This window comes from Myotis daubentonii, chromosome 6 (assembly GCF_963259705.1).
Source record: "Myotis daubentonii chromosome 6, mMyoDau2.1, whole genome shotgun sequence".
Taxonomy (NCBI): domain Eukaryota; kingdom Metazoa; phylum Chordata; class Mammalia; order Chiroptera; family Vespertilionidae; genus Myotis; species Myotis daubentonii.
Genome location: NC_081845.1, coordinates 90,079,216 through 90,105,212, shown reverse-complemented (window position 1 = coordinate 90,105,212; position 25,997 = coordinate 90,079,216). Strand labels below are relative to the sequence as shown.

The 25,997-nt window shown below is 43.6% G+C and overlaps 1 protein-coding gene and 1 pseudogene across 1 annotated transcript in view; one reads left to right on the top strand and one right to left on the bottom strand.

Moving 5' to 3' along the window:
- The window catches only part of GLO1 (glyoxalase I), a 28,730-nt gene extending 3,490 nt beyond the window's left edge, over positions 1–25,240 (bottom strand). Inside the window, exons 1-5 of the mRNA XM_059701795.1 lie at positions 25,051–25,240; positions 6,920–7,002; positions 3,602–3,742; positions 1,938–2,005; positions 1,004–1,093 (exon numbers count right to left, since the gene is read on the bottom strand). Coding sequence (XP_059557778.1) covers positions 1,004–1,093; positions 1,938–2,005; positions 3,602–3,742; positions 6,920–7,002; positions 25,051–25,134 — 466 coding nt within the window. The 5' untranslated portion in view covers positions 25,135–25,240. The remainder of the gene's footprint in view (positions 1–1,003; positions 1,094–1,937; positions 2,006–3,601; positions 3,743–6,919; positions 7,003–25,050) is intronic.
- Positions 9,824–11,152, top strand: LOC132237368 (thymidylate synthase-like; annotated as a pseudogene).
- Positions 25,241–25,997: the final 757 nt, after the last annotated feature.

Sequence of the window (25,997 nt, the reverse complement as noted above, 5' to 3'; positions counted from 1 at the left end):
TCCCCCTTCCTCTCTCTCTAAAAATCAATAAATTAAAAAAAATGGAAAGAATACAAATCACACAGCAGATTTTCAACAGCAACATTGGAAAACTGAGACAATGGATTTCTATGTCCAAGATTGAAGAAAAATAATCCTAAAATTTTATATTCAACAAAACTGCCATTTGTGTCTGGTTCTCAGGCATACAAAGCTTCAAAAGTTTGTCTCACCTTTTGAAAACAGTTTGGGTTGAGGTACTTAATAAAGGGACAGAAAAATCTTAAAAATGCTGTAAGAGACGTATGGAGAAAAGGTGATCAAATACTTTGAAATCGTACTTATTATCTTTAAAAAATGAATCATATCCAAGTCTGGGCAATAGTAACATGATGGGAGTAAAAGGGGACAGGTTCTTTTCCTGTTGGGGAAGATATCTGGATATCAAATCTTTTAATTGAAATTAAAAGAAAGAATTAAAATGAAACAGTGAAAACAGTGAAGAGTTTCAAATGAAAATTGAAATAATAAATTATGATGGCAGAAACAAATCTAAGTAAAATAAATTATACTACATGTGAATCCAACAAAATCTTGACATATACTATTTCAAGAAACATATATAAAACTTAAGGACATGCAAAGGTTGTAAAAGGTGAAAAAGAAATACCAGGCCATTATTAACTGAAGAGATTTGGTATAGTTATGTTAATGTCAGATAAAGTAGACTTTAAGGAACTTATTTTGGGGTGGCTAGATAACACCTGAGATAGAGAATGAGGTGGGGTCCGAGGGTAGGTGAGGAGCCTAGGTCTTTGATGGCTCCCATATCCTGTGTCTAGTCCCTTGTGAAGCACCGTAGTCGCTGTCTTTCAGGTCCTAAATAAGCAGGTATTCTTCCAATAACTCCCTTCTTTCATTAAGCCGGTTGAAGTATAGACTTCTTCAAGTTACTTGCAACCAAAAGGGTTTCACTACAACTGTGCCCTTCCCGTGGGTGCTCAGTGAATGTTCTATAACTCACCATCGTCAGGCTTCTTCACAAATTTGACTCCCAGTTCTTCAAATCTTTTGCAAGCACCGTGTACATCAGGAACTGCAATTCCGATGTGACCTTAGGTGACCACCCCCCAAACAAGGCAAAGAGAAGGAAGAAATCATTACAACAGGGTGGCCAAGTGGCTTCCAAAACTAGTATATTTCAAAACAAAAGGCATCCAAAGACAGACTGAATCAAGTAGGTTAGAAAACCATAATATACAGGGTGAAGCAAACGTAGAATTATAGTTGTTGATATGGAAAATAATACAATAATATAAAAATAAACTGTTTCATGTACTCATAACTGTAAACCTACTTTTGCCCTGCCCTGTATTAAAGAATAAGAACCTACGTCTAACTGGCTGGGTATAATAAATTAATTAGTTGCTCTGAATTATAAATTATTGAAAATAAGGACAAAATTGACTCATATATTAAGAATAAACTATTAAGAATAGGTTATTCAATCTATTAAGAATAACCTACACAAAAGAATAATCATTTACTCTTGCTTAATAGGTTTGTGGTTGACACTGACTATATAACAGCCAATTTAAGCCAGAAATCCCATTATCTTGACTGAAAGGATTTAGTTCAAGGCAGAAGTATATGCTAGCAAAAATCAAGATTATTATTCACCACAGCTTTTGGCTTTTACATTAAAACGTCTACTGGAAATATAACACAGAGACTGAAAAGTAAAATCACTGTGAGAGAGTAGAGGTAATGTTTAGACTTGAGACTATGAGATTAAACGGCTCCTAAATAAAATTATTTATGAAAATAAAAATAACAATAACCCTACTCTTAATAAATTACTTACACTTAATGCTTTAGATCTGTTACAATCATAAAAAGGAATGCAGGACAAACAGCACACAAATCCATATATATTATATACAAGTAGGGAAACATACCAAACCCTCTAGGGTCTGAGTTGCCGCTGTGGTAACTCTGGGTCTCATCCTCCTCAGTGCCCCAGTTGCTATGAAAGGAGGGAAAACACAATTACAAGGGACCTATAGAACAGATATTCTGAAAAAAAGTTGCAACACTCTGTCTTGGAAATCTTACCATATATATTATTTGATATACTTGGTCTAATCCAGTGATGGCGAACCTATGACACGCGTGTCAGAGGTGACACGCGAACTCATTTTTTTGGTTGATTTTTCTTTGTTAAATGGCATTTAAATATATAAAATAAATATCAAAAATATAAGTCTTTGTTTTACTATGGTTGCAAATATCAAAAAATTTCTATATGTGACACGGCACCAGAGTTAAGTTAGGGTTTTTCAAAATGCTGACACGCCGAGCTCAAAAGGTTCACCATCACTGGTCTAATCTCTGCTGTTATAAACATTAAGTTTTCAGCTACAGAAAGGGCAAAGTATGATTTTAACTAGACTCAGGAGACTAAACCAGGCAACTGGATAGCAATAACAAAAGCAACTATCACTTACTGTGCTCAGTGAAATCCTCATAGCAGCTCCGTGAGCTATATTAGGGTATCTGCATTTTATAATGAGAAGTCACTTATGGAGGTGATATAACTTGTTCAGAGTCACAGAGCTACTGTCAGAGTCAAGGCTCATGTCTAGGTCTGTCTGATTCCAGAGCTGTTTTGAACCAGGGGACACACTAAATCACATATCCTGAAACAAATGCTGTTTATTGGTTAATAAAGAGTGCACAGAGCCCTGGCTAGGGTGGCTCTATGGTTGGAGTGTTGGTCCAAGGACCAAAGGGTTGCAGGTTCGATTCCTGGTCAAGGATATCTACCTGGGTTGTAGGTTTGATCCCAGCCCCAGTTGGTCAGTTGGGGAGTGTTCAGGAGGTAACCAATCCATGTGTCTCTTTCACATTGATGTTTCGCTCTCTTTTTCTCTCTCTTTCCCTACTCACCTACCCTCCCTTCCTTCCACTTCCTCTAAAAATCAATGGAAAAAAATGTCCTCAGGTGAGGATTAACAACAATAACAAAACAGTGCACAGAAACAACATAAAGAATAAAAAGAGCCGAAACCAGTTTGGCTCAGTGGATAGAGCGTCGGCCTGCGGACTGAAAGGTCCCAGGTTCGATTCTGGTCAAGGGCATGTACCTGGGTTGCGGGCATATCCCCAGTAGGAGATGTGCAGGAGGCAGCTGATCGATGTTTCTCTCTCATCGATGTTTCTAACTCTCTCTCTCCCTTCCTCTCTGTAAAAAATCAATAAAATATATATATAAAAAAAAGAATGTTTAAAAAAAAAGAATAAAAAGAGGAGTACCTATTTCAACATTTTATGAAGAGTTAGTTGTAGTACTTAAACATTTGTTAGCTATAGTTTGGCAAATATCTTGCCATTTCAGTTTTAGATTCTCTACCGAAAAAACAAATGATCTTACTTGTCCTACCTATGCCACAAGACCAATACAAAGACCAAAAGATCCATGAAAAAATACTCAAACATCCTGTTACAAATGCAACGTGGTGAGGTAGACCAAGTTTGAATTAGGCTGGTTAGGGAAAACAGTGTACAAAAACAAGCCTTTAAAAAAGATAGAATATATAAAAAGATAAAAACTCATACTCACTGTGTCAGTTCAAGTGTAGCTTTTCTGGAGAACACCCACGCTACCTTTTCATCTTTATCTTTTGGGATGTCATTTTTATCCTCATAAGCCAAGAAATAGAGTGAAAATTTCATGGTGGGAAAATCTAATTTTTGGAGTAACCTGAAATTAAACAACAATCCTGAATCAATTAACAACAGGAAAGGTTGATTCATACTAAAATCAACATAACAACATTCAAGTTCTACTAAGAATAACTCTGAAATAAGGCCATTTTCATAGGAAAAGCAAGGTAAGCCAATGAAAAATATCTCATTTAAAAAAATCTATTCAGCCCTGTGGCTCAGTTGGTTGAAGCATGCCCTGTGCACCAAAAGATTGCAGGTTCAATTCTCTGTCAGGGCGCATATCCAAGTTTCGGGTTCGATTCCTGGTTGATGGAGGTAGCCAATTAATGTTTCTCTCTCACATTGATGTTTCTCTCTCTCTCTCAGATCAATAATAATTTTTTTTAAGTATCCTTGGGTGAGGATTTAAAAAACAACATCCATTCATCTGTAAATATCAGTGAAATAAAAATTTAAAAATCAAACTTTTATAATTCATCACTTCTTAAAATATCAATTCTTCAAATATAATGAAACTTAGCCAGAATTATGGTACTTGTTTATAAATGGCAAAAGATACCTTCAAAATAAAATTTTATTTTTACTGAAAAATACAATGTGTTACTTTACTGTCCTTTCAGGTATATGACATTCAGTTAAAGAAAATAAGTGCTTTGAAAGTATGATTGTCTAATCACTAACCTGGACATCTGAAACTAAATCAAAATAGCCCAGCCCATGTGGCTCAGTGGTTGAGCACTGACCTATGAACCAGGGGGTCAAAGTTCATTTCCTGGTCAGGGCACATGCCCGGGTTGTGGGCTTGATCCCCGGTAGGAGGCATGCAGGAGGCAGCTGATCAATGATTCTCGTCATTGATGATTCTCTCTCTCTCCCTCTTTTTTTCCTCTCTGAAATCAATAAAAAAAAAATTAAATGTAAACTATAATTGAAAAATAAAACTTAAATTAAAAATACTTTTTAAATAAATAAATGTATTGAGTTTTTACTAAGCCAAAACTCCTAGGGAAAAGGTTGAGGATCTGTGGTAAGAAAGAAGGAAGGACAGATTACAAACACAGAGGATGTGACTGTCAACAATTAGGCAGTTAACAGTATCAAATACTGCAGAAAGGTTGAACAGGACTGAGACTGGGACAGGTCACCGACTCGGAAAGGCCCTGTGAGGCAGTGTCCGCAGCATGGGCAGCAGAAGCTGGACTGCCTGCGCTGGAAGAGAGCGGGAGGGGAGCAAGTCAAACAGCAGTGTGATCCGCTTTCACAGATGGTGGCTGACGATGGGAAGGAGGGCCGGAGGGCAGAGGGCAAGAATTATCCTAGAATAGAGACGACGTAAGCTTTTTTGTAGGTTGAGGAAAAAGAGCCAGTGGAAAAGGAGAGACTGATGTGAGAGAAAGAGTAGACAAATTATTAATCCTGAGGTTTTAAAAAAGATCAGTGAAGTTATGGCCTATAAAGTGAATTCAGAGTATAAGATTATTTTGCAATAGGGTAGTATGAGGATGCATATAATTTTCTTTAGATTAGGATTAAATGCTCCAAGATGACCTCATCTATAATAATAAAAGCATAATATGCTAATTAGACTGGACAGCCAAACGACCTTCTGGACGTCATTCTGGATGTCCTTCCAGACGAAGCAGTAGCAGCGGGGGCCAAGGCAGAGGCGGCTAGGGGTGATCAGGCAGGCAGGCAGGTGAGTGGTTAGGAGCCAGTGGTCCCGGATTGCGAGAGGGATGTCCGACTGCCAGTTTAGGCCCGATCCCTGTGGGATCGGCGGGATCAGGCCTAAACCAGCAGTCGGACATCCCTCGAGGGGTCCCGGATTGCGAGAGGGTGCAGGCCGGGCTGAGAGACCCTCCCCACCCCCATGCATGAATTGCATGCACTAGGCCTCTAGTTCATAATAAGAGGGAATGATTGAAGCATAACAAATGAAAAGTTTCTAGAGTTCTGTTGAAATCTTTTGATTATCACTGCTATGTAACATGCCCTGGCCAATAAAATCTATGCACTGACTTACCACAAATAAGATTTACTCTATCTGTTTATAATAAAGAATCCCAACACCTCAAATACTGCAGTCATAAAACACTAAGCAGACTGCACAGCCTTGTAGATCCATCAGGTGGGAGATGCAGCACCTGACCCTGCTGAAACTTGCTTTTCTCAGCTGTGCATATCTTTCAGGACAAGGTCACTCCCCCCGCCCCCCCCCCCACTTGGGGGCTCTTAAAAACAAGGTCAGCGTTGTAGTTCATAGGAACCTGGCTTCAAATTCGGGGCTAGTTACTTAATGTTTAACCTCTGGTTTCTTCCTTCATATGTAAAATGGAGACATAAGCTACCTTATAGGCCTACTCTGAAGATGGAATGAAATACTGTGTAAAATGCCTGCAAACAGCAAGTGTGCAATTAGTTTGGTTTCATTCTGTCCTTTAAATATGCCATGAATATATGCAAAATACTTCTTCTGAAAAAAATTACAAGAAATTGTTTACAGCAGTTATCTCTGGGGAGAAGAGCTGGGAGAGGGAGGCTATTACTTTTCATTTCGTATTTTTCCGAATTGGTTGGATTTGTAAAACAGAGACATACACTGTATAAACCAAATTTTTCTCTTAATGTCAATGGAGGTTATCCAGGCAGTAAATGAAAGATCATTTTATTCTTTATTATCAAAAACAAACAGAAAACCTCAAATCAAGAAAAGTAAGCTCTGGGAGCCCGCCCACGCCTTTCCTTCCCCCTCTTCTTTTCTTCTTCTCTCCAGGAGAGGTACCTTTGCTTTTCTCTCTCCTAAGCTCCAAGGGCCCTTCTTTTGCTTCTGAAACCTGTTTCCTGAGTAAACTCATTCATTTTCTAAGTAGCATGTCTTTATATGTATACCTTTTCTGAAGTAAACAAGAAAAGCTAAAAGTGGCTCTAACATCAAAAGGGTCTGGGCACACTAAGGATTTAACTGACAGTTCTCGAAGAGAAGGGAATTAGAGAAAATACAAGTACTGGTGTCTCACAGCCCACTGAGCTTGGCTGGGACAGAGGAACTTGACAGAAGCCCTGACAGCAGTCCCAGACAGCGGGCCAGAAGGACTTCTGTGATTTACGAAGCAAACTTTAACCCATTTTTAAAAATAGATTTGAAAGCATTGCCTATATTTGCAAAGCTGTGTATTTAAACATCACAGGCGCCAATATAGAGTTTACTTACGTCATTCCAAGGACTCTAGTATAAAAATCCAAAGACTTCTTAGGATCCTTAATTCGCAGCATGGTCTGCTGCAACAGAAAATCCTAAGGAGAAACAGCACATATTAAACACCTTCCGGTTTTACCACTTGTACCACAGTCCCCCACTGTAACAGTATTTAGGAAGAAAACAACTTTTTGTCCCCTCTGTCCACCATGGAAATCATCTGGAAAGTTTCCATACCTACTACCTACAACCTGGGCTCTCTGCCCAAGGGTATTTTCTGGTCACAAGGGTAGGCAGGCCCCAAGTGCCAGGGAGTTTACAGCCCAGGAATGACCCTCAACCAATAACGGATAAAAACCCTGGCTTCCTTGCCCCTTAGTGGGACAAATTCTGAGGCAGGTTCCAGTTTCTCAGCGGCTTCCCAGCAAGAGCAAGCCCAAATACCCTCCCTCTTACACACTTTTCATCACCTCTGTTTCCCACTCCAGAGATTTCTTAGACTACATCCCAAATAAACTACTGAGAACCAAACCCCTATCTCCAGTCTGCTTGTGGGTGTCCCAAACTAAAACAGTGACATTATAAATAAAGAATCTAATCACTGTAAAATTTGTTGAATGAAGAACACACAAGAACTATTTATTGGTAATCACAGCAAGGAGTTACAAGATCCTAAACTCCTAAATAACTAAAAGCGTAAAATTACTGTCTCGATTATCTCTATCCTCTGAGATTTTGCTTCCCAGCAATTGCCAGTGTGGCTCAAGTAGTCACAAAAATTCTCTACAAGTTTTAATGTTTTTCTATGCTGACATTTACTTGGCATAGTGTAGTGATGGCGAACCTTTTGAGATCGGCGTGTCAGCATTTTGAAAAACCCTAACTTAACTCTGGTGCCGTGTCACATATAGAAATTTTTTGATATTTGCAACCACAGTAAAACAAAGATTTATATTTTGATATTTTATATATTTAAATGCCATTTAAAAAAGAAAAATCAACCAAAAAAAAATGAGTTCGCGTGTCACCTCTGACACGCGTGTCATAGGTTCGCCATCACTGGCCTAGTGCGTCAGGATTCCAAAGCTCACCCAGGACTACCCCTCGGATCTGGACCTGTGCTAGGATCCAACGAAGGGCCCATTGGGTGAACTTGGAAATTTACTACTTTAGACTCCACCTCCCCAGAGGGACCCCTTCTTCTGAACACATTTTATATCCCAATCAGCCCCCCGACATATGCTGCAAACTTCAAAAAATAGATACCGGTCCACAAATCCCTCAAAAAGACCTCCTTAACCTGACCTTTAAGGTTTTTTTTTGTTTGTTTTTTGTTTTTATATATTTTATTGATTTTTTACAGAGAGGAAGGGAGAGAGATAGTTAGAAACATCGATGAGAGAGAAACATCGATCAGCTGCCTCTTGCACATCTCCTACTGGGGATGTGCCCGCAACCCAGGTACATGCCCTTGACCGGAATCGAACCTGGGACCTTTCAGTCCGCAGGCCGACGCTCTATCCACTGAGCCAAACTGGTTTCGGCAGGTTTTTAATAATACAGACGAGGAGACGTAAATCCAAAAACAAAGGTGAGATCAGGCCAAGGCTGAGGCCCAGAAGGAGGCCTTCCAGCTCCTAGCCACCGCTCTCACGAACCCCAAACGAAGTGCCGGTCCTCCAACTGCGGGTAAGTCAGGGGCTAAGCCTCCTCCGGGCCCATGCTTCAAATGCAGACACTGAGCCAAGTCCTGCTCAAACCTGAGACCCCCGCCTGGGCCCTGCCCAAGGTGAGGAAGGGAAGGCCACTGGAAATCAGACTGTAGTCTGGCCCCTCTGGGTTGGACCTCAGCCAGTCCAGCCCGGCCGCCCTCTGGATCCGGTTGGGAGCTCCCAGACCTCCTGGGACTGGCCACTGAAGAAGCTGCCCCGGCCTGACAGGACCCCTCTGACTTACATGACCAGGACAGAGCCTTGGGTAACAACTGTGGTGGCAGGTAAGCAGATCTCCTTTTAATGGACACTGGGGCCACTTATTCTGCCCTCTGTGAATTCGCTGGGACCCTTGTCCACTCCTTAGTCTCTATTATGGGGGTTGACGAATTAGTCTCACAGCCATTAGCCACCTCACCTCTACACTGCATCTTACTAAATTCCCCCATCCACTCTTTTCTTATTCTACCTCAGTGCCCGGCCAGGGCTACCATGCATCCCCTCATAAAGCCCAGTTGTCCCGAACCACAGTCACCTACCTCAGTTTCACTCTCTCACCCCACAAGGCCGAGCCATTCCTTGGACTGGAAATGCCTTATCTCCTTATCTCCTCTGTGACTGTCCCCTCCTCTGAACAAGAAATTTTCTCCTTTCTCAGGCTCACTGGGTACTCTCACCTCCAGATTCACAACTTTCGTCTTCTTGCAAAGCTCCCCTATGACATGACATGGCGAAGGGACCCCCCTCACTGAGCCTTTAGATCCCAAGGCCAACATTCTCACCCCTTTAATACTCTGAAAAAATGTCAATCTACAAAATGTTGGCTGTTTACCTTTTGGTTTCATTGAAAAAGCAGGTTTCTAAGAGTGAAGAATTCTAATACATTTTAAAGAAAAGAGAATATTAGAGTAGAAATACTTAATGGAAGGTTTGAGGCATGGTTATGCATTTTTGAAGAACATAGAAAGAAGGTCTGAATGCTAATTTGAAAGTGTGAAATTTGTGAAGGTTGTGTATGTGATGAGAAGGAAAAGAGAAATGTTGAAAGTTCTAAAGTTAACTATTTGCAAGAATTGTAAAAGGGCCATTTAACTCTGAGTAAGAAAGTGAGGTTTCAGAGAGGCGGGGTCGACGGCGCCCAGACAACCGGAAAAGAGGCGCCTGCAGGAGGTCTGGCCGCCTTCCCCACCGTTATCCCCGAACCCACAGCTGCGCCAGCACCATGCCCACCGCCGGCTCTGAGCTGCCCCTGCCCCCGCCACCGCCCGCCGTGCTGGAGCGGGGCACTGCAGTACCTGGGGCAGATCGAGCACATCCTCCCCTCTGGCTTCCTTAAGGACGACTGCACCGGCACCGGCACCCTGTCGGGCTACAGCCTGAGAGATGAGTTTCCTCTGCTGACAACCAGGCGTGTGCTCTGGAAGGGTGTCCTGGAGCAGTTGCTGTGATTTATCAAGGGATCCACAAATGCTAAAGAACTGCCATCCAAGGGAGTGAGAATCTGGGACGCCACTGGGTCCCGTGACTTCCTGGACAGCCTGGGATTCTCCAGCAGAAAAGGAGATTTAGGCCCCGTTTATGGCTTTCAGTGGAGGCATTTTGGGGCAGACTACAAAGATATGGATTCAGATTATTCCGATCAAGAAGTAGACCAACTGCAAAAGGTGACTGACACAATCAAAACCAACCCTGAGGACAGAAGAATCATCCCGTGTGCTTGGAATCCAAACAATCTTCCTTCGATGGCCCTGCCTCCATGCCATGCCCTCTGCCAGTTCTACGTGGTGAACGGTGAGCTGTCCTGCCAGCTGTACCAGAGGTCAGCAGACATGGGGCTAGGTGTGCCCTTCAACATCGCCAGCTACGCCCTGCTCACCTACATGATCGCACACATCACCGGCCTGAAGCCAGGTGACTTCATGCACACTTTGGGAGATGCACACATCTACTTGAATCATGTTGAGCCGCTGAAAATGCAGCTTCAGCGAGAACCGAGGCCTTTCCCGAAGCTCAAAATCCTTTGAAAAGTTGAGACAATCGCTGACTTCAAGACTGAAGACTTTCAGATTGAGGGGTACAATCCTCATCCGACTATTAAAATGGAAATCGCCATTTAAAGTGCTTTTAAAGGAGTTGTTTGAAGGATACTGCCTTTAGGGGTTGGAATGGATGCTTAGGTGAAAATTCTTTTTTGTTCTAAAGAAAGAAGGAAGTAGGTCAAAAATCAGTTGGTAACTGTCAGTTATTACTCATTAAGACTGTTACCACTGGCAAATATAGCTGTACTGACTCTCTTAGTAATGAAAGGCCTTAACTGAATGAGGATGTATGAAAATACTGAGATGATGAATAAAGTGAAGAGAGGAAAAACGTATATACTATAAAAATATGTACATGCATTTCACTCCCACATTTGTATGGTTAATGATTTTAAGAATTATAAGTTATTCCCTCACATTTGAGCAAGCTGAATAACAATACCGGTTATGATAATGTATGGTTGGTGTGGTTATGAATATTTAAAGTTGTTTGTTTTATATATCCTATCTAATATAAGAGAAAAATGGTAATTGGCGTACGACGATACCCTTTTCATTGGCTAATCAGGGCTATATGCAAATTAACTGCCAACTAAGATTGGCAGTTAACTGCCAACAAGATGGCGGTTAATTTGCATATGTAGGCACAATGCAGGGAGGCAAAAGGGAAAGCAGGAAGAAGCCCCCTGCCACTGACAGTGATCGGAAACCCAGGGGGGAGCTAAGAGCTGGGGGGCAGTCACAATCGGAGAATCAGGCGCCTTTGCCGCCCTGGCCAGTGATAGCAGGAAGTAGGGGTGGAGCCAGCGATGGGAGCTGGACACGGTCGAAGCTGGCAGTCCCGGGAGCTAGGGGTCCCTTGCCTGGGCCTAAAGTGGAGCCCACGATCGCGGGGCCGCTGTAGCTGCGGGTCCCCGCTGCCCGGGCCAGACACCTAGGCCAGAGGCCTCAGGCCTGGTCAAGGGGCCGATCCGGTGATTGGTGATCGGAGGGTGATGAGGGTCAACTCCTCTGGCCGAGGCATCAGGCCTGGGCGGGGGGCGGAGCCGGGGATTGGGGGGATATGATGGTCCCCTTGCCCAGGCCTGAAGCCTGGGTCAGAGGCGTCAGGCTTGGGCGGGGGGTGGAGCAATCGATCAGAGGGAGATGGGGGTCCCCTGCCCAGGCATGATTCCTGGGCCAGAGGCCTCAGGCCTGGGCGGGGGCCAGAGCCAGTGATCAGGGGGAGATGGGGGTCCCCTGTCCAAGCCTGACACCTCTGTCAGAGGCGTCAGGCCTGGGCAAGGGGCCGATCCTGCGATTGGAGGGTGATGGGGGTCAACGCCTGAGGGCTCCCAGTATGTGAGAGGGGGCAGGCTGGGCTGAGGGACACTCCCCCCCCCACACACACCCAGTGCACGAATTTCGTGCACCGGGCCCCTAGTTGTTATAATAAAGAAGAGTTCTGCATTAAAAAAAAAAAAAAGAAAGAAAGTGAGGTTTCAGTCACCAAGGCTGGCAGGACAAGGTTGCTGGATACTTCCTAAGCTAAACCAGAATATTCAGAAAAACAGCAAGGATTAAGGTTCAGTAAAAAAAGAAGTTACGCCAACGAGCGGCAGATTATAACCTCAGGAAATTTAAAGTACTAAATTTGGCTGGTCTGAGGGCAGTGTCCAACCATCCTGGCCCCTGGCCTCAACGGCTCCTTTCCTTCTCTTTCTCTTTTCCCTTGGATAACAGCCCATTCTAATATTCCCTCCCACTTTCACTGCAATAAAATCTCAACCACTCATCTGTCACCCCTTATCGGTAGCGCCATGGCGACTACCCTCTCAGCTTGGAGTGAGGAACTAGAAAAAGGAATCTCATACCCTTTAGTCCACCTCTTCTCCTTACACCTTTCAGCTTGTCTCCATGATCAGGGATTTTTTTTCCTCTGTGGGGAAAACACATACACCTGTCTCCCCACCAACTGGACAGGAACCTGTACTCTCATCTCTCACCCAATGTAGGCATGGCCCCCAACAACCAGTCTTTGCCTGTCCCCGTAACCCGCCGTACCCTACACAAAAGGGCAGTCCAGATAATCCCTCTCCTCATAACCCTGTCTCAGGACCGACAAGAAACATGTGGATGCCCAAAAGGGGCAAAACTGGGAAAACAAGAACCTCACCCACAGGGCAACCTGTTCTCCCCTTTCATATCACTAGTGAGGCAACTGAGACCCCTAAGCTTTTCCCCCCTAAAGATAACATCTAGGTCTCAGTTGTGTTTCAGCTCCTGGCCCAGAAAAGCAGCAAAACCAGGCAAGTGACGCTGTGGCAGCCTCAGGACCAGCTTTTACCTCCCAAGTCACTCAACAGGACGGCTCTCAAGAGACTTCACCAACCAGGCTCTGGGGGAAATGCCACTACTATCAAAGTCCATTCCCCTGTGATCTCAACGTCCAGACTCAGCAGGAAGCAGTTACAGAAGACATGACCTTCATCCCTATTACATAAAACAAAAAGTCTGGAATGTTAGGTTTGATGGAGCAATTTAGTTGATACCCTTCCCCCCGGAACTGGCTTTTCAGATCATTTCACTAGGGACATTCCCTTTGCTGAAGACCACATTTCACTTGTGGTGACCACATTCCATTCTCTCCCCTCTGGGTATGCTTAAAGAAGTCTCCGCCCAGAAAAAATCCCGCCAAAAGTCCTTTAAAAGCCGTTGACTCCCCTCACTGGGTGCTGGAGCCATCCTGGCTCAGCCACCTGGTGTATGGATGATCGAATAAATTCGTAATCCCTCAAAAAAAAAAAAAATTACTGTCTCTAACACCATTGTGAAACTATCCAATTTAAAAATCAGGAAACAAGAGATGTGACTTGACTGATAAAAGGGTATAGAGAGTATAATAACTCATGGAGTTAAGATTATCATTAGCATTAATAATTTGCCTTGGGATCTGACATCACTAGCAGGTTTACTTGCACTAGGTACATACTCTGAGGTATTACTGCCCGTAGGTATTAATGTCCACATTTAATAGATGAGAAACATACTCAGAATGATTAAATGAATTGCCCCCAACTTTCTTTTTTTTTTTTTTAAATATTTTATTGGTTTTTTACAGAGGAAGGGAGAGAGATAGAGAGTTAGAAACATTGATGAGAGAGAAACATCAATCAGCTGCCTCCTGCACACCCCCTACTGGGGATGTGCCTGCAACCCAGGTACATGCCCTTGACTGGAATCGAACCTGGGACCCTTCAGTCCGCAGGCCGACGCTCCATCCACTGAGCCAAACCAGCTAGGGCGCCCCCAACTTTCTAATGCTAAGCTCAGGTCTTCTTCTACCTCAGGTATCTTCCAAGCCATGAGTCTCTTAACTATGTTGGTGCTTCCTAACACATTTTTATTCTTGTCATAACCAAGGACTTAACAAGATAGGCCTGAAAACTCTGACCTCTCCCTTCAGAGCCATAGAGACATATCCCTCCATAACTCACATCATCCTATATAATAAAAGGCTAATATGCAAACTGTCCCCTCAGGAGTTTGACCAACCAGGAGTTTGACCACTCACTATGATGTGTGCTGACTACCAGGGGGCAGCGCAGAACGAAGGAAGGCCCCGGCTGGCCCTGATCGCCAGCCAGGCCTAGGGACCCTACCCATGCACAAATTTCGTGCACAGGGCCTCTAGTATACAATACAAATACATGTGATTCATTCAGCATCATTAGGAAATTATATTTTTATATTTTGCTAAAAATTTATTTTTAATCCTCACCCAAAGATATTTTTTCACTGATTTTTAGAGAAAGTGGAAGAAAGAGGGAAAGACAGAAATATTGATGTGAGAGAAACACATCAATCAGTTGCCTCCTGCATGCGTCCTGACCAGGGTCTGAGCTGGGGAGGAGCCTGCAACCAAGGTATGCGTGCCCTTGACCGAAATCAAACCCGGGACCCTTCAGTCCACAGGCCAACATTCTATCCACTGAGCCAAACTGCCTAGAGCTATTTTGCTAAATTTTTAAATAACAAAATTGTACTTTTATTGCAAGCATTAAAATTCTCATTTAAAACAAAACTAGATTAAAAACTGTCGTAATACCCTGATCTTAAGGAATGTAATAACTTAATTCTTCATTCACAGTTTATAATCGCATAGAAGGCAGTTGGCTCTGAAGTTACAGTTCTAGAATATCTGGACAGCTTTACTCAGCCAGGTGCCACATTCCTAAAAGTCTGTTCCAGCAATCAGCTGAAAAGGAAAAAAGCAGCTACTGACATCCAGGCACTAGCCTGGCACTCACATTAGGCTTTGATTTCTCCCGTTGAACGTAACTGCAAATATCCCTACAAAATTGCTCAGCGACTGCAATGGAGTGATACCAAAATAACAGCCACAGAACCAATTCCACTTCCTACTCTTGTTCCAGCAGAGATTAAAACAGGCACTGTGAACCCTACAAAAATAGCAAATATTCCTCTCAGCTAATGTGAGTGACTGCTGCTTCTTTCTCAGTTACAACATTTGCCTGAGGCTGGCTCCAGGACACAATGTAAGTCCAACCAAGGCAATTACAAAGGCTGTCTCTGGCAGGCCTCACGGGGGACAGTTGCCTTCCTCACACCACACATGGTGCACAGCCAATACTCTGTAGTCTCTGGAGGGAGTTGCAGGCAAGAACTAAAATCTAAAGATGTTCTTGGTTATTCTATGAAACACTAATTGCTGCTGTGAGGAACTTTGCAGATGGAATTAAGGTTACTAATCAGCTGACCTTAAAATAGGAAGATTAGCCGGGATTATCCAGCTGGGTTCAGTGTACTCTCATGAGATGTTAAAGACTTGTATAGGAACAGAGAAAAGAATGAAAGAAGGCAAAGAAGATAGAAGCAGAGAGGTGTGGCAGGAGAGGAAGTCAGATTCCAAGGGTGAGAAAGACTGAATGTGCCACTGCTGCCTCAGAGATATAGGGGCATGTGTGCAAGGAGTTATGGATGGCCCCCAGCTGAAAGCCAGCAAAGAACTGGGACCTCAGTCCTACAACCGAAAGGAACTGAATTCAGCCACTAATCTCAAAGAGTCTGGAAGGACTTCCCTCCAGAGCAGTGGTTCTCAACCTTCCAAATGCCTCGACCCTTTAATACAGTTCCTCATGTTGTGGTGACCCCCAACCATAAAATTATTTTCGTTGCTACTTCATAACTGTAATTTTGCTACTGCAAACAGTATGTAATTATATGTGTGTTTTCCAATGGTCTTAGGCGACCCCTGTGAAAGGGTCAGTCGACCCCCAAAGGGGTCACGACCCACAGGTTGAGAACCACTGCTCCAGAGCCTCCAGTAAGAGATGTAGCCCTGTCAATACCTTGATTTCAGTCCAGTGAGGCCATGTCGGACTTCTAACCTATAAAACTGAGATAGTAAATCTGTGTTGTTTTAAATCATTTACCAGTAACAGCAAACTAACACATCTCAATGTAAGCCCGTAACTTGTTGAGGTAGGGTTCGATCTATTACACAGGTTTTTAAAAATTATTTGAAATGTTAGTTACTACTATATATAGAAAACCCAAGCTATCTACTTATCTGCCTTAAGAATGTACGATGTGATACAGTTTTATTTCTTCCTTCTAATCTGTATGACTGTTATTTCCTTTTCTTGCCTTACTATACTGGCTGGAACTTCCAGCATGATGTTCAATAAGAGTGGTGACAGCAGACATCCTGGCCTTGTTCTCCCAAATTAGGAAGAAAGCATCACCATTATGCACAATGTTAGCTCTAAGATTTTTATAGATGTTTTTTATCAATTTGAAGACATTCCCATTCCTATTATTTTCTGGGGGGAAAACATCATGAATGGTATTGAATTTTGTCAAGTGCTTTTTCTACATCCATTGATATGATCATATTTTTCTTCTTTAGCTTCCTAATGTGGTGAATTACTCTGAGTGATTTTTGAATATAGAACTAGCCTTCCATACCTGGAATAAACTCCACTTAGTCATGGTGTGTAATTCTTTTTATATATTGCTGAATTCTATTTGCTAATAATTTGTCAAATATTTTTATGTCTATAGTTGTGGGAGATATTGATTTATAGTTTTTTCTTTTTGTACTGTCTTCATCTGGTTTTAGTATGTTGGTGATACTAGCTTTATAAAATGAACTGGGAAGTGTTCCCTTCTCTTCAGTTTTCTTAAAGGGACTGTGTATAATTGATGTCAATTCCTCTTTAACGTTTGGAAAAAAATTTCAGTGAAATCATCTAGGCCTGGAGATACGCTTTTTGGAAGATTATTAATTATGAATTTGATTTCCTTATGTTATAGAGCTATTCAAATTATTTATTTCACATTGGGTAAGTTATGACAGCTTTGTGTTTTCAAAGGAATTGTCCCACTTCATGTAAATTGTCTAATTAATGAACATAGAGTTGAAAATTGATGACTTACTGCCTTTCTGACACCCATAGTCTGTAGTGGTATTCCTTATTTCATTCCTGATGTTGGTAATTTGTGTTGTCTTTCTCTTTTTTTTTGCAGTCTTACTAGTTTGTCAATTCTTTTTTCCCCCCCTAAGAATCAGCTATGTTTAATTGTTGTTGTTTTTTATTTTCTGTTTTCAATGTCATTGATTTCTGTATAAGTACCGCGCGCTAACCGATTGCGCCACTGGAGCTCCGTCATTGATTTCTAATGTTATTCCCCTCCTTCTGCTTCCTTTGGATTATTTTGCTCTTCTCTTTCTAGGTTCTTGAGGAAGAAACTTAAATGACTGATTTGAGACTTTTCCTCTTTTCTAATGTATGCATTTCGTGCTATAAATTTCCCCCCTTAGCACTGTTAGCTGATATTCCTTTCATTTTTGTAAAGACAGAAAAAGGTCTCTCCTTTTCTTTGCTGTGGCCTTCCACAGCATCTGGTAATTAAACCCCAAGACTGTTGGCTCCTCTGATTCAAACAGTCCCTTTGTTCAAACTCAGCCAGATAAGCTACTCTCAAGGTTGCAATCTTTCATGCCTCTTCTCCCTGCTGTTTTCACAACTCAGGGACAATTCGCATCAAGGAGTTTCTAGTTAGTAGAAAGTTCCCCTCTCCTTTCCCCTTCAAACAAACTTCTTTTAAACTCTTCAAACCTTTGTTCTAAGTGTGTTTTACAGGCTTGGAAGAAATACTGATAAGACAGCTCTCTAGGACATCTGCTGGACTGTCTCCTGGAAAGCAAATAAACTAACATAGTTTCGCAGTTCTGCAGTCTGGTGCAAACACATTCAGGGCTGCGATGTCTTCTAGGTCAATTGACCCTTTTATCATTATATCATGTACTTCTCCATGATCATTTTCTTTGCTCTGGAATCTACTTTGTTTGATATTTATATAGGCACTTCTGCTTTCTTTTGATTACTGTTTGCATAATATATATTTTTCCATCCTTTTACTTTAACTTGCCTCTATCATCATTATATTTGAAGGGAGTTTCATGTAGATAGCATGTAGTGGGGCATATTTTAATTTTTCTTTCAGCTTGAAATATAATTGACATATAGTACCATGTAAGTTTAAGTATACAGCATAATGACTTAACTTACATATGTTGTATAATGATCAGCACAAAAAAATCCATCATATATGGATAAGCAAGGGCATGTTTTCCAATTTACTCTGCCAATCTCTGTCTTAATTGGTATATTTACATCAAATGTAATTAATGAAACATTAGGGCTTAAGTTGGCCATTTTTCTTATTTTTGTTTTGTTTTCTTTCTTTTTTGTTAATCCTCACCTGAGGATATTTTTTCCATCGATTTTTAGAGAGAGTGGAAGGGACGGGGAGAGACAGAGAGAGAGAAACAGCGATGTGAGAGAGACACATCTATTGGTTACCTTCCGCGTTCACCCCGACTGGGTCGGGGATCCAGCTTGTAATCCATGTATGTGCCCTTGACCAGAATCGAACCTGAGACCTTTCAGTCTATAGGCTGACGCTTTAACCATTGAGCAACTGGCTAGGACTGTTTTCTTTCTTTTCCTTTGCCCTTCTATAGATCACTGGAACATTTTTTTATAATTCCATTTTGATTACTCTTACATGTATTTCTTTGAATAGCTGTTTTAGTGGTTGCTCTAGGTGTTTCATTATATACAGGGTTGGCAGAAGTAGGTTTACAGTTGTATGTGAAACAGTTTATCCTTGTATTATTATTATTTATTTATTTAATTATTGTATTATTTATTATTATCATTAACCTATGTTTGCCCACCCTTGTATATAAGCAACTTATCACAGTCACTTGGTGTCATTATTTATCGGTTTGAATCAAGTCTAGAAACCTTACCTCTCTTCACATCCCTTTACTCTCTCATTTATGATTTTCTTAAAATACTTGTGCTGGGTTGGGGTAGAATTTCAGGTTTCCCATGTTTCTCCACTGACACAGCACAGGAGGAAAGCTTGTTACTTCCTGGTGAGATGAAAGTTCTGGCTCCCTACTCAGCCTTCTCTGACACCACCCTGGCAGGGGTAGGTTAGGCACCTCATTATTGTCCCTTGGGTAGACCAGATTCCCCATTCAGCCATTGCTGGTATAGGTGGGGCTGCGGCCATAGTTTTTTTCTGTGGTGCTTGGTTGTAGCAGAGCAGTTACTGTCTAAACAGCGGTTCTCAACCAGTGGGTCGCGACCCCTTTGGCGGTCGAACGACCCTTTCACAGGGGTCACCTAAGACCATCCTGCATATCAGATATTTACATTACGATTCCTAATAGTAGCAACATTATAGTTATGAAGTAGCAACGAAAATAATTTTACGGTTGGGTCACAGCATGAGGAACTGTATTTAAAGGGCCAGAGCTTTTAGAACCACTGGTCTAAATGTTTCTGTTATCAGGAAACTAGAGGCCCGGTGCACAAAAATTTGTGCACTGGGGGGGGGGGGAGGGGTCCCTCAGCCCAGCCTGTGCTCTCTCACAGTCTGGGACCCCTCGGGGGATGACCACCTGCTGGCTTAGGCCCGCTCCCTGGGGGATTTGGCCTAAGCTGGCAGTCAGGCATCCCTCTGGCAGCCCAGGAGCCCTCGGGGGATGTCCACTTGCCAGCGGGGAGCAGGCCTAAGCTGCAGTCAGACATCCCTAGCACTGCTGAGGAGGCGGGAGAGGCTCCCACCACCACCGCTGTACTGGCAGCCATCAGCCTGGCTTGTGGCTGAGCAGAGCTCCCCCTGTGGGAGTGCACTGACCATCAGGGGGCAGCTCCTGCATTGAGCGTCTGTCCCCTGGTGGCAGTGTGTGTCATAGTGACCAGTCATTCCCAGTCGTTCTGCTGTTGGAGTCAATTTGCATATTAGCCTTTTATTACATAGGATAGAGGCCTGTTGCATGGGTGGGGGCTGGCTGTTTTGCCCTGAAGGGTGTCCCAGATCAGGGTTGGGGTCCTGCTGGGGTGCCTGGACAGCCTGGGTGAGGGGCTGATGGGTGTTTTCAGGCTGGTCACACCCCCTTCAGGCTGGGGGTCCCCACTGGGGTGCCTGGCCAGCTTGGGTGAGGGGCTGATGGCTGTTTGCAGCTGGCTACACCCCCTTCAGGGTGGGGGTCCCCACTGAGGTGCCTGGCCAGCCTGGGTGAGGGGCTGATGGCTGTTTCCAGGATGGTCACACCCCCTTCAGGGTGGGGGTCCCCACTGGGGTGCCTGGCCAGTCTGGGTGAGGGGCTGAGGGCCATTTTCAGGCTGGCCAAGCACCCCCGGCGATGGAAGCTCCCAGCCTCTTCTTTTTTCTTTTTTATTCTGGGATTTATTTACCTTCTATAATTGAAACTTTTTAGCCTTGAGAGGAGCTCAGAGCTGGCCAGGGCGGGCAGGAGGGAAGCTTGGCTTCCCAAGCCTCCTGCTCGCTCCAGCTCCGTGGCCATGGCCTGCTGAAAGCAGGTATCTGGGGTTTATTTACCTTCTATAATTGAAACTTTGTTGCTTTGAGTGGAGCTGCGTGAGGCAGGAAGCTTGGCTTTCTCCATCATTGGGGCAACCAAGCCACCTGCTTGTTCCAGCTCCGTGGCTGCTGGCCGCCATCTTGGTTGGTTAATTTGCATATAGTTGCTCTGATTGGTTGGTGGGCGTGGCCTAAGGCATAGCGAAGGTACAGTCAATTTGCATGTTTGTCTTTTATTAGTATAGATATCACCCATTTCCTGGTCCTATGACTAGAGAGAGAGGCTTTCCTTGGGCTTTTTTTGGTCTGCACCCATTGGCTTTTCCAGATTGCTAGCTTTGTTAGCTCCAAGTCTGGGCTATACGAGGCAAAAAGAAAACTGAAGAAACTCACTCCCATGGTGTTCTTAGGGTCTCAAAGTCCCTAGCCAGTCTGCCTTCTTCTCCTCACCTTTCAATCTCTGATGTTTGTTTTACATATAATGTACTTATCATGAGGAATAGGAAAAAGTATGTACTCTCCATTCCCAGAAGAAGTCTACAAATGGATTTTATACAACTGCCCCCAACAATGTTTGGTCACTAAATGTCTGTTCTCAGGATATATCAAAACTTGCCAAGAAGCCAATAAAAAAATATTCTTTAAAAAATAAAGTATCAACAGCAAGTACATATGGTTGGTGCATACTTCTCTAACTTCACTTTTTTCACTACTTCCCTAAACTGGTAATCTCAAATGTTTTTTATTTCATACCCTTATGAGTTCACAAGAAGCATGCACCCTCAATAAATGGATATTTACTTTAATTATGCACGAATATACTAATAAAATACATATATTATAAAACATATTTACCAAATACAAATCTTTACAAGGTGAGAAAAACAAGTGAACATAATGAGTGATCATAATTTCTTTGAGCATCCCAATGACTGCTTTGTGTACCTTCCCCTCAACTTGCACTGCCTATAACTTCAGTATCATTACCTGTAGGTCCCTGCATCATTTTTCTGATGTCATTGTGCTTTTATATATACTACTAGAGGCCTGGTGCACGAATTCGTGCACCAGTGGGGTCCCTCGGCCTGGCCTGCGGGATCAGGACAAAACTGGCTCGCCAATGTCCTCCGAGGGGTCCCAGATTGTGAAAGGGCGCAGGCCAGGCTGAGGGACCCCACCGGTGCATGGTCAGGGCCGGGGAGGAAAGCGGGAGGATGGCCAGCTGAGGAGGGACCATGGGAGGGTTCCAGGGCATGTCCGGGCCGTCTTGCTAAATTTTGATGGGCCGGACCCCAGCAGCAAGGTAACTTACTGGTCAGAGCGTCTGCCCCCTGGTGGTCAGTGCACATCATAGTGAGCGGTTGAGCGGCCTTAGCACATCATTTGCATATTATGCTTTGAGTGAACGGATGACCGGATGACCAGACACTTAGCATATTAGGCTTTTATTATCTAGGATGATTCTCTCTGCCTAGAACAGTCATTCGTCCACCTGGCTATTGTCCTTTCTTCCTCCTTTCCATTCTTTCTTCCTGTTACCTCTGCATCCAACTCTACTTGGCTACCTCCTTTGTATTTGGTAAAACTCAGCTTAAATGTCACCATCCCTTAAAGTTTTCCCCAACTCTATCACCTGCCACTCCAAATTACTGTAACAAAGGACATTGATGGGAACAGTAGAAAAACTGACTTTATATTACTACTTGGGAAAAGAAGTATTTGGCCTTTTGAAGAAAGTTAGCCAAATAATATAGCCCAGGACATGGTCAGCTGTGCATTCTTTTGTCTACCTTTATGACAGAGATGCAAATGATTAACAAGTGAGTGGATTTTCCACCACTGCTGCTCTCTCCTTTTCAAAGCAACCCTCAGCACTTACCTCACTTTCTGGAAGAGCCTTTTAGGGGTCCTCATCACCTCATGCTTGGATCCCTCCAATCTATTCAACAGAACCCTGAATGGTTCCTCACTACTTATATAAATCCAGCTTCCGTAGATGTGACATTCAAAGCTTTCTCCATGATCTGGATTCAACCTACCATTCTAGCTTTCTCTACCACTGCTGCACTGCTTAGACCAGCGGTTCTCAACCTGTGGGTCACGATCCCTTTGGCGGTTGAACGACCCTTTCACAGGGGTCGCCTAAGACCATCCTGCATATCAGATATTTACATTACGTTTCATAACAGTAGCAACATTACAGTTATGAAGTAGCAATGAAAATAATTTTATGGTTGGGTCACAACATGAGGAACTGTATTTAAAGGGCCAGAAGGTTGAGAACCACTGGCTTAAATGACCCGGACTTCAACCAAAAACACATAACTTCCCTCTCCAGAACCTGCACCACACCACACTGCACCTTTCTGATATCTCAGCACATTTTTGCTCAGAGGTGTCTTCCACCTAGAATACCCTTCTATGTAATTCTGTCTCCCATGTGGCATTGGAATCCCATCCGTCTTTCAAGGAATGGGCCCACCCCCACCTTCTGCTTGAGCAGTCTGGGATCCCCACAATTGAAATGCGACCTTGAACTGTATAACTTTTCATAGTGTTGAGAACACCAATGCACTTTATCATCCTAGTAGCCCTTTTTATGCTCCTTTTACAAACTCAGCCCAAGTGCCCTGCTAAAGTCACTGCAGCCAGTGATGGAACTGGGGATTCAAATGTGGGTCTTCAGACTCCAAGTACCCTGTACACACACCATATCACAGACGCTATCGTCAAGAATTTCTTCCTCCTGTGCTCCCAGGGTGCTTTCTAATTTTAACAGCATGTTACTCCCAGTTCCATTTTATGTTAGAGTTGGTGTATATTTGGTGAAGGGACCTCATCTTGTTCATCCCAGTATCCCCAAACAGACTTTATATATAGCAGGTAGTCAGTAATCAGGCCTAATTTAATTCATTTAGGTTTTTAAATTTACTTCATCTCAAGTTCAAAATTGGTGCTGAAAACAGTACTCCAGAAGCCAAATAGAGTGGAGGCTGGGAGTGTGGGCTCCTCCCTGAGCAAGTGACTCAAGACCTATGTGCCAGTCTCATTTGGAAAATGGAGATAATGCCTGCTTCACAGGATTGTTGTGAGGATTAAATTAAGTAATCTACTTAAGACAGCAACCCAGGGCCTGACACTAATATATATAAGCTGCTAGTATAGATTCCATTTTATGGTACCCCACATGGTAGTACCTCAAAGGTCAAAATATTCTGATTTCAAAAAAGAACTACTCCAAATCACCAAGAGAAATTTAGACTATGAGAAGTGTAAATTAAGAATGCAAGGAAGTGTACTGAACAAATTTCATAAAGATCTCCCTGAAAAAAATTTACTAGCCCAATACATAAATTCCCCAGTTAACTGGGAAATTAATATATGCTGAACAACTCTATGTGAAATAACTAGGTATTATTATTAGAAGGTATACAAGTGAGATGAGTGTGAGAGATTTTATACATATTTGCCTAAGAAGCAGATGTTAGTCAGAGGCTTTAGCAATTACAGGTGTATGACTACTTTGCCCTGAAGGCAAAGAGCAAGGAGGGACCACAGTCATGCACCCCTCTTAGAGGGCTGCATAAAGCACATTTAATCCTCAAGGAATTTAGAATTTCCCCAGCCCATTGAATAAATACACGAAGGCGTTTACTGACACTGATGAGTACTAGAACTGCGCCCCCCCTCCCCACCTCCAAGCGCCTGCTGTGTCTAATCTTGACAACGCACCCAAGTACCACACCTCAGTGAGGTAGTTACACTGACTCTTAGTACAGACATGTTAAGCAGGCTGGAGGGATGAAAGCCTTCATGTGCAACAGGTCATTCTTCCACCGAGTAGATCGGTGAAGAAATTTCTACGATTCCTTTCGGATCTAAGCTCCATGATTCTGTGATCTCTCCTAGGGCTACCTCGCACAGGCAGGGCAGAAGGCTGGCTGTGAGCATAGAAGCGAAGGAAAAGCGAAATTCTGGGCGCGGTTAAAGCCGAAGCGATCAAATTAGCTTCTAGGAGTGGAGCCTGGAGCCAGGGCAGTGACGGGAAAATGATGCAGGCTGGGAGAGGCCGGCATGGACAGAGACCTTCGAACCTGGGTTGGGAGTTAGTTCTGAAATTGCTCGTCTTATCCGCCACGGTTACTGACCTTGGGCACACGCACACCCACAGACAACGGATCTGACTCTGAGTTAGTTGTGGCTTCCAGTTAACATCCCCAAATTAAAAAGTTAATGCAAGTTGGGTTGCAGGCTTTGAAACAATCTTAAGAACTGGACCCTCTCACGGAACCCCCATTGCACACCATTAGCCCTCTCCCCAGCCCACTTCGGCCCGTCCGAGGCGGACAGAGTTGCACAGGCGGTCGAATGGGGTTCGAATCCAGTCCGAGCCGGGCCTGGCTGAGCCCGGGGATCTGCTCTATCTTTGGACCCCAAAGGCGCCACGCTGGGCCCCCCACTCGGGAGAAATAGGTTCAGCGCCCACCTTGGTGCTGGGGTCCGGGTCCGAGCAACAACCGAGGGCAGCCTGGTCGGTAAGGCCGCCTGACGCGGGCTGCGGCTCTGCCATGGCTGCACTGCTGTATCACGGACGAGGGTACCCGGGAACGCGGCGAGATCCACACTCCGCCCAGCCGGGGGTTGCCTCCACCAGCCACGGCGCCGCGCCGCGGGGCGGGCTCCCGCTGCCTTCCAGCCAATAGCTGTGCGGAGAGCAAATTGGTTCTGTGCTGATTGAGTGCCAGTGAGTCAGCGCCTCCAGCCACAGAGGTCTGTGCCCTGAGACTACAACTCCCAAGGTGCCGTGCGCCAAATGGAGGCCCGCTTAAGGGGCAAGACAAACAACAAACAAACAACACTGTTAGATGACAAGAGTGATTTTCCTTCGTTGTTTGATGACCTAGCTTTTTTAAAGTTCATCGCTTCTCAGCCTTTTGGCTAAGATCAAGTGTAGTAAAGTTCAGTAACCACTTATAGCTCAGGGCTACAACTTGGTAGGAAATTGTTTCTGATGGAAAGAGAATTGGGAGTTACTATTTTTAACGTATAGGAATCCCAAAGTCCAAGTTTAAACAGAACAGGATAATTAAGACAATTGTGACTTAGTAAAAAGACCTAGGTTCAAGTTTTTGGTTCCACTATTTGTTAGCTTGGTATAACTGGCCCCTCTGAGCTTCCTTGCAGGATTTGGTTGAGGATCAAATGAGATTTGTCAGTGTTTCACACTTATGCGTCAAAGGTCAGCACTTTCACTGTGTTTTAAGTTAATTTCGCTGAGACACATATTTTAATTGTCTTCATTTGAAGACTTAGTCATCACTGTTGTCAACTGTGGTTGTTGGTGCCAGTTCAATGCCAACAGGAATCCCCAGCTTGGGGTGTGGTGAAGAAGGAAACTATTTTGTGCAAACATCTCAACTGTGATACAGCAAG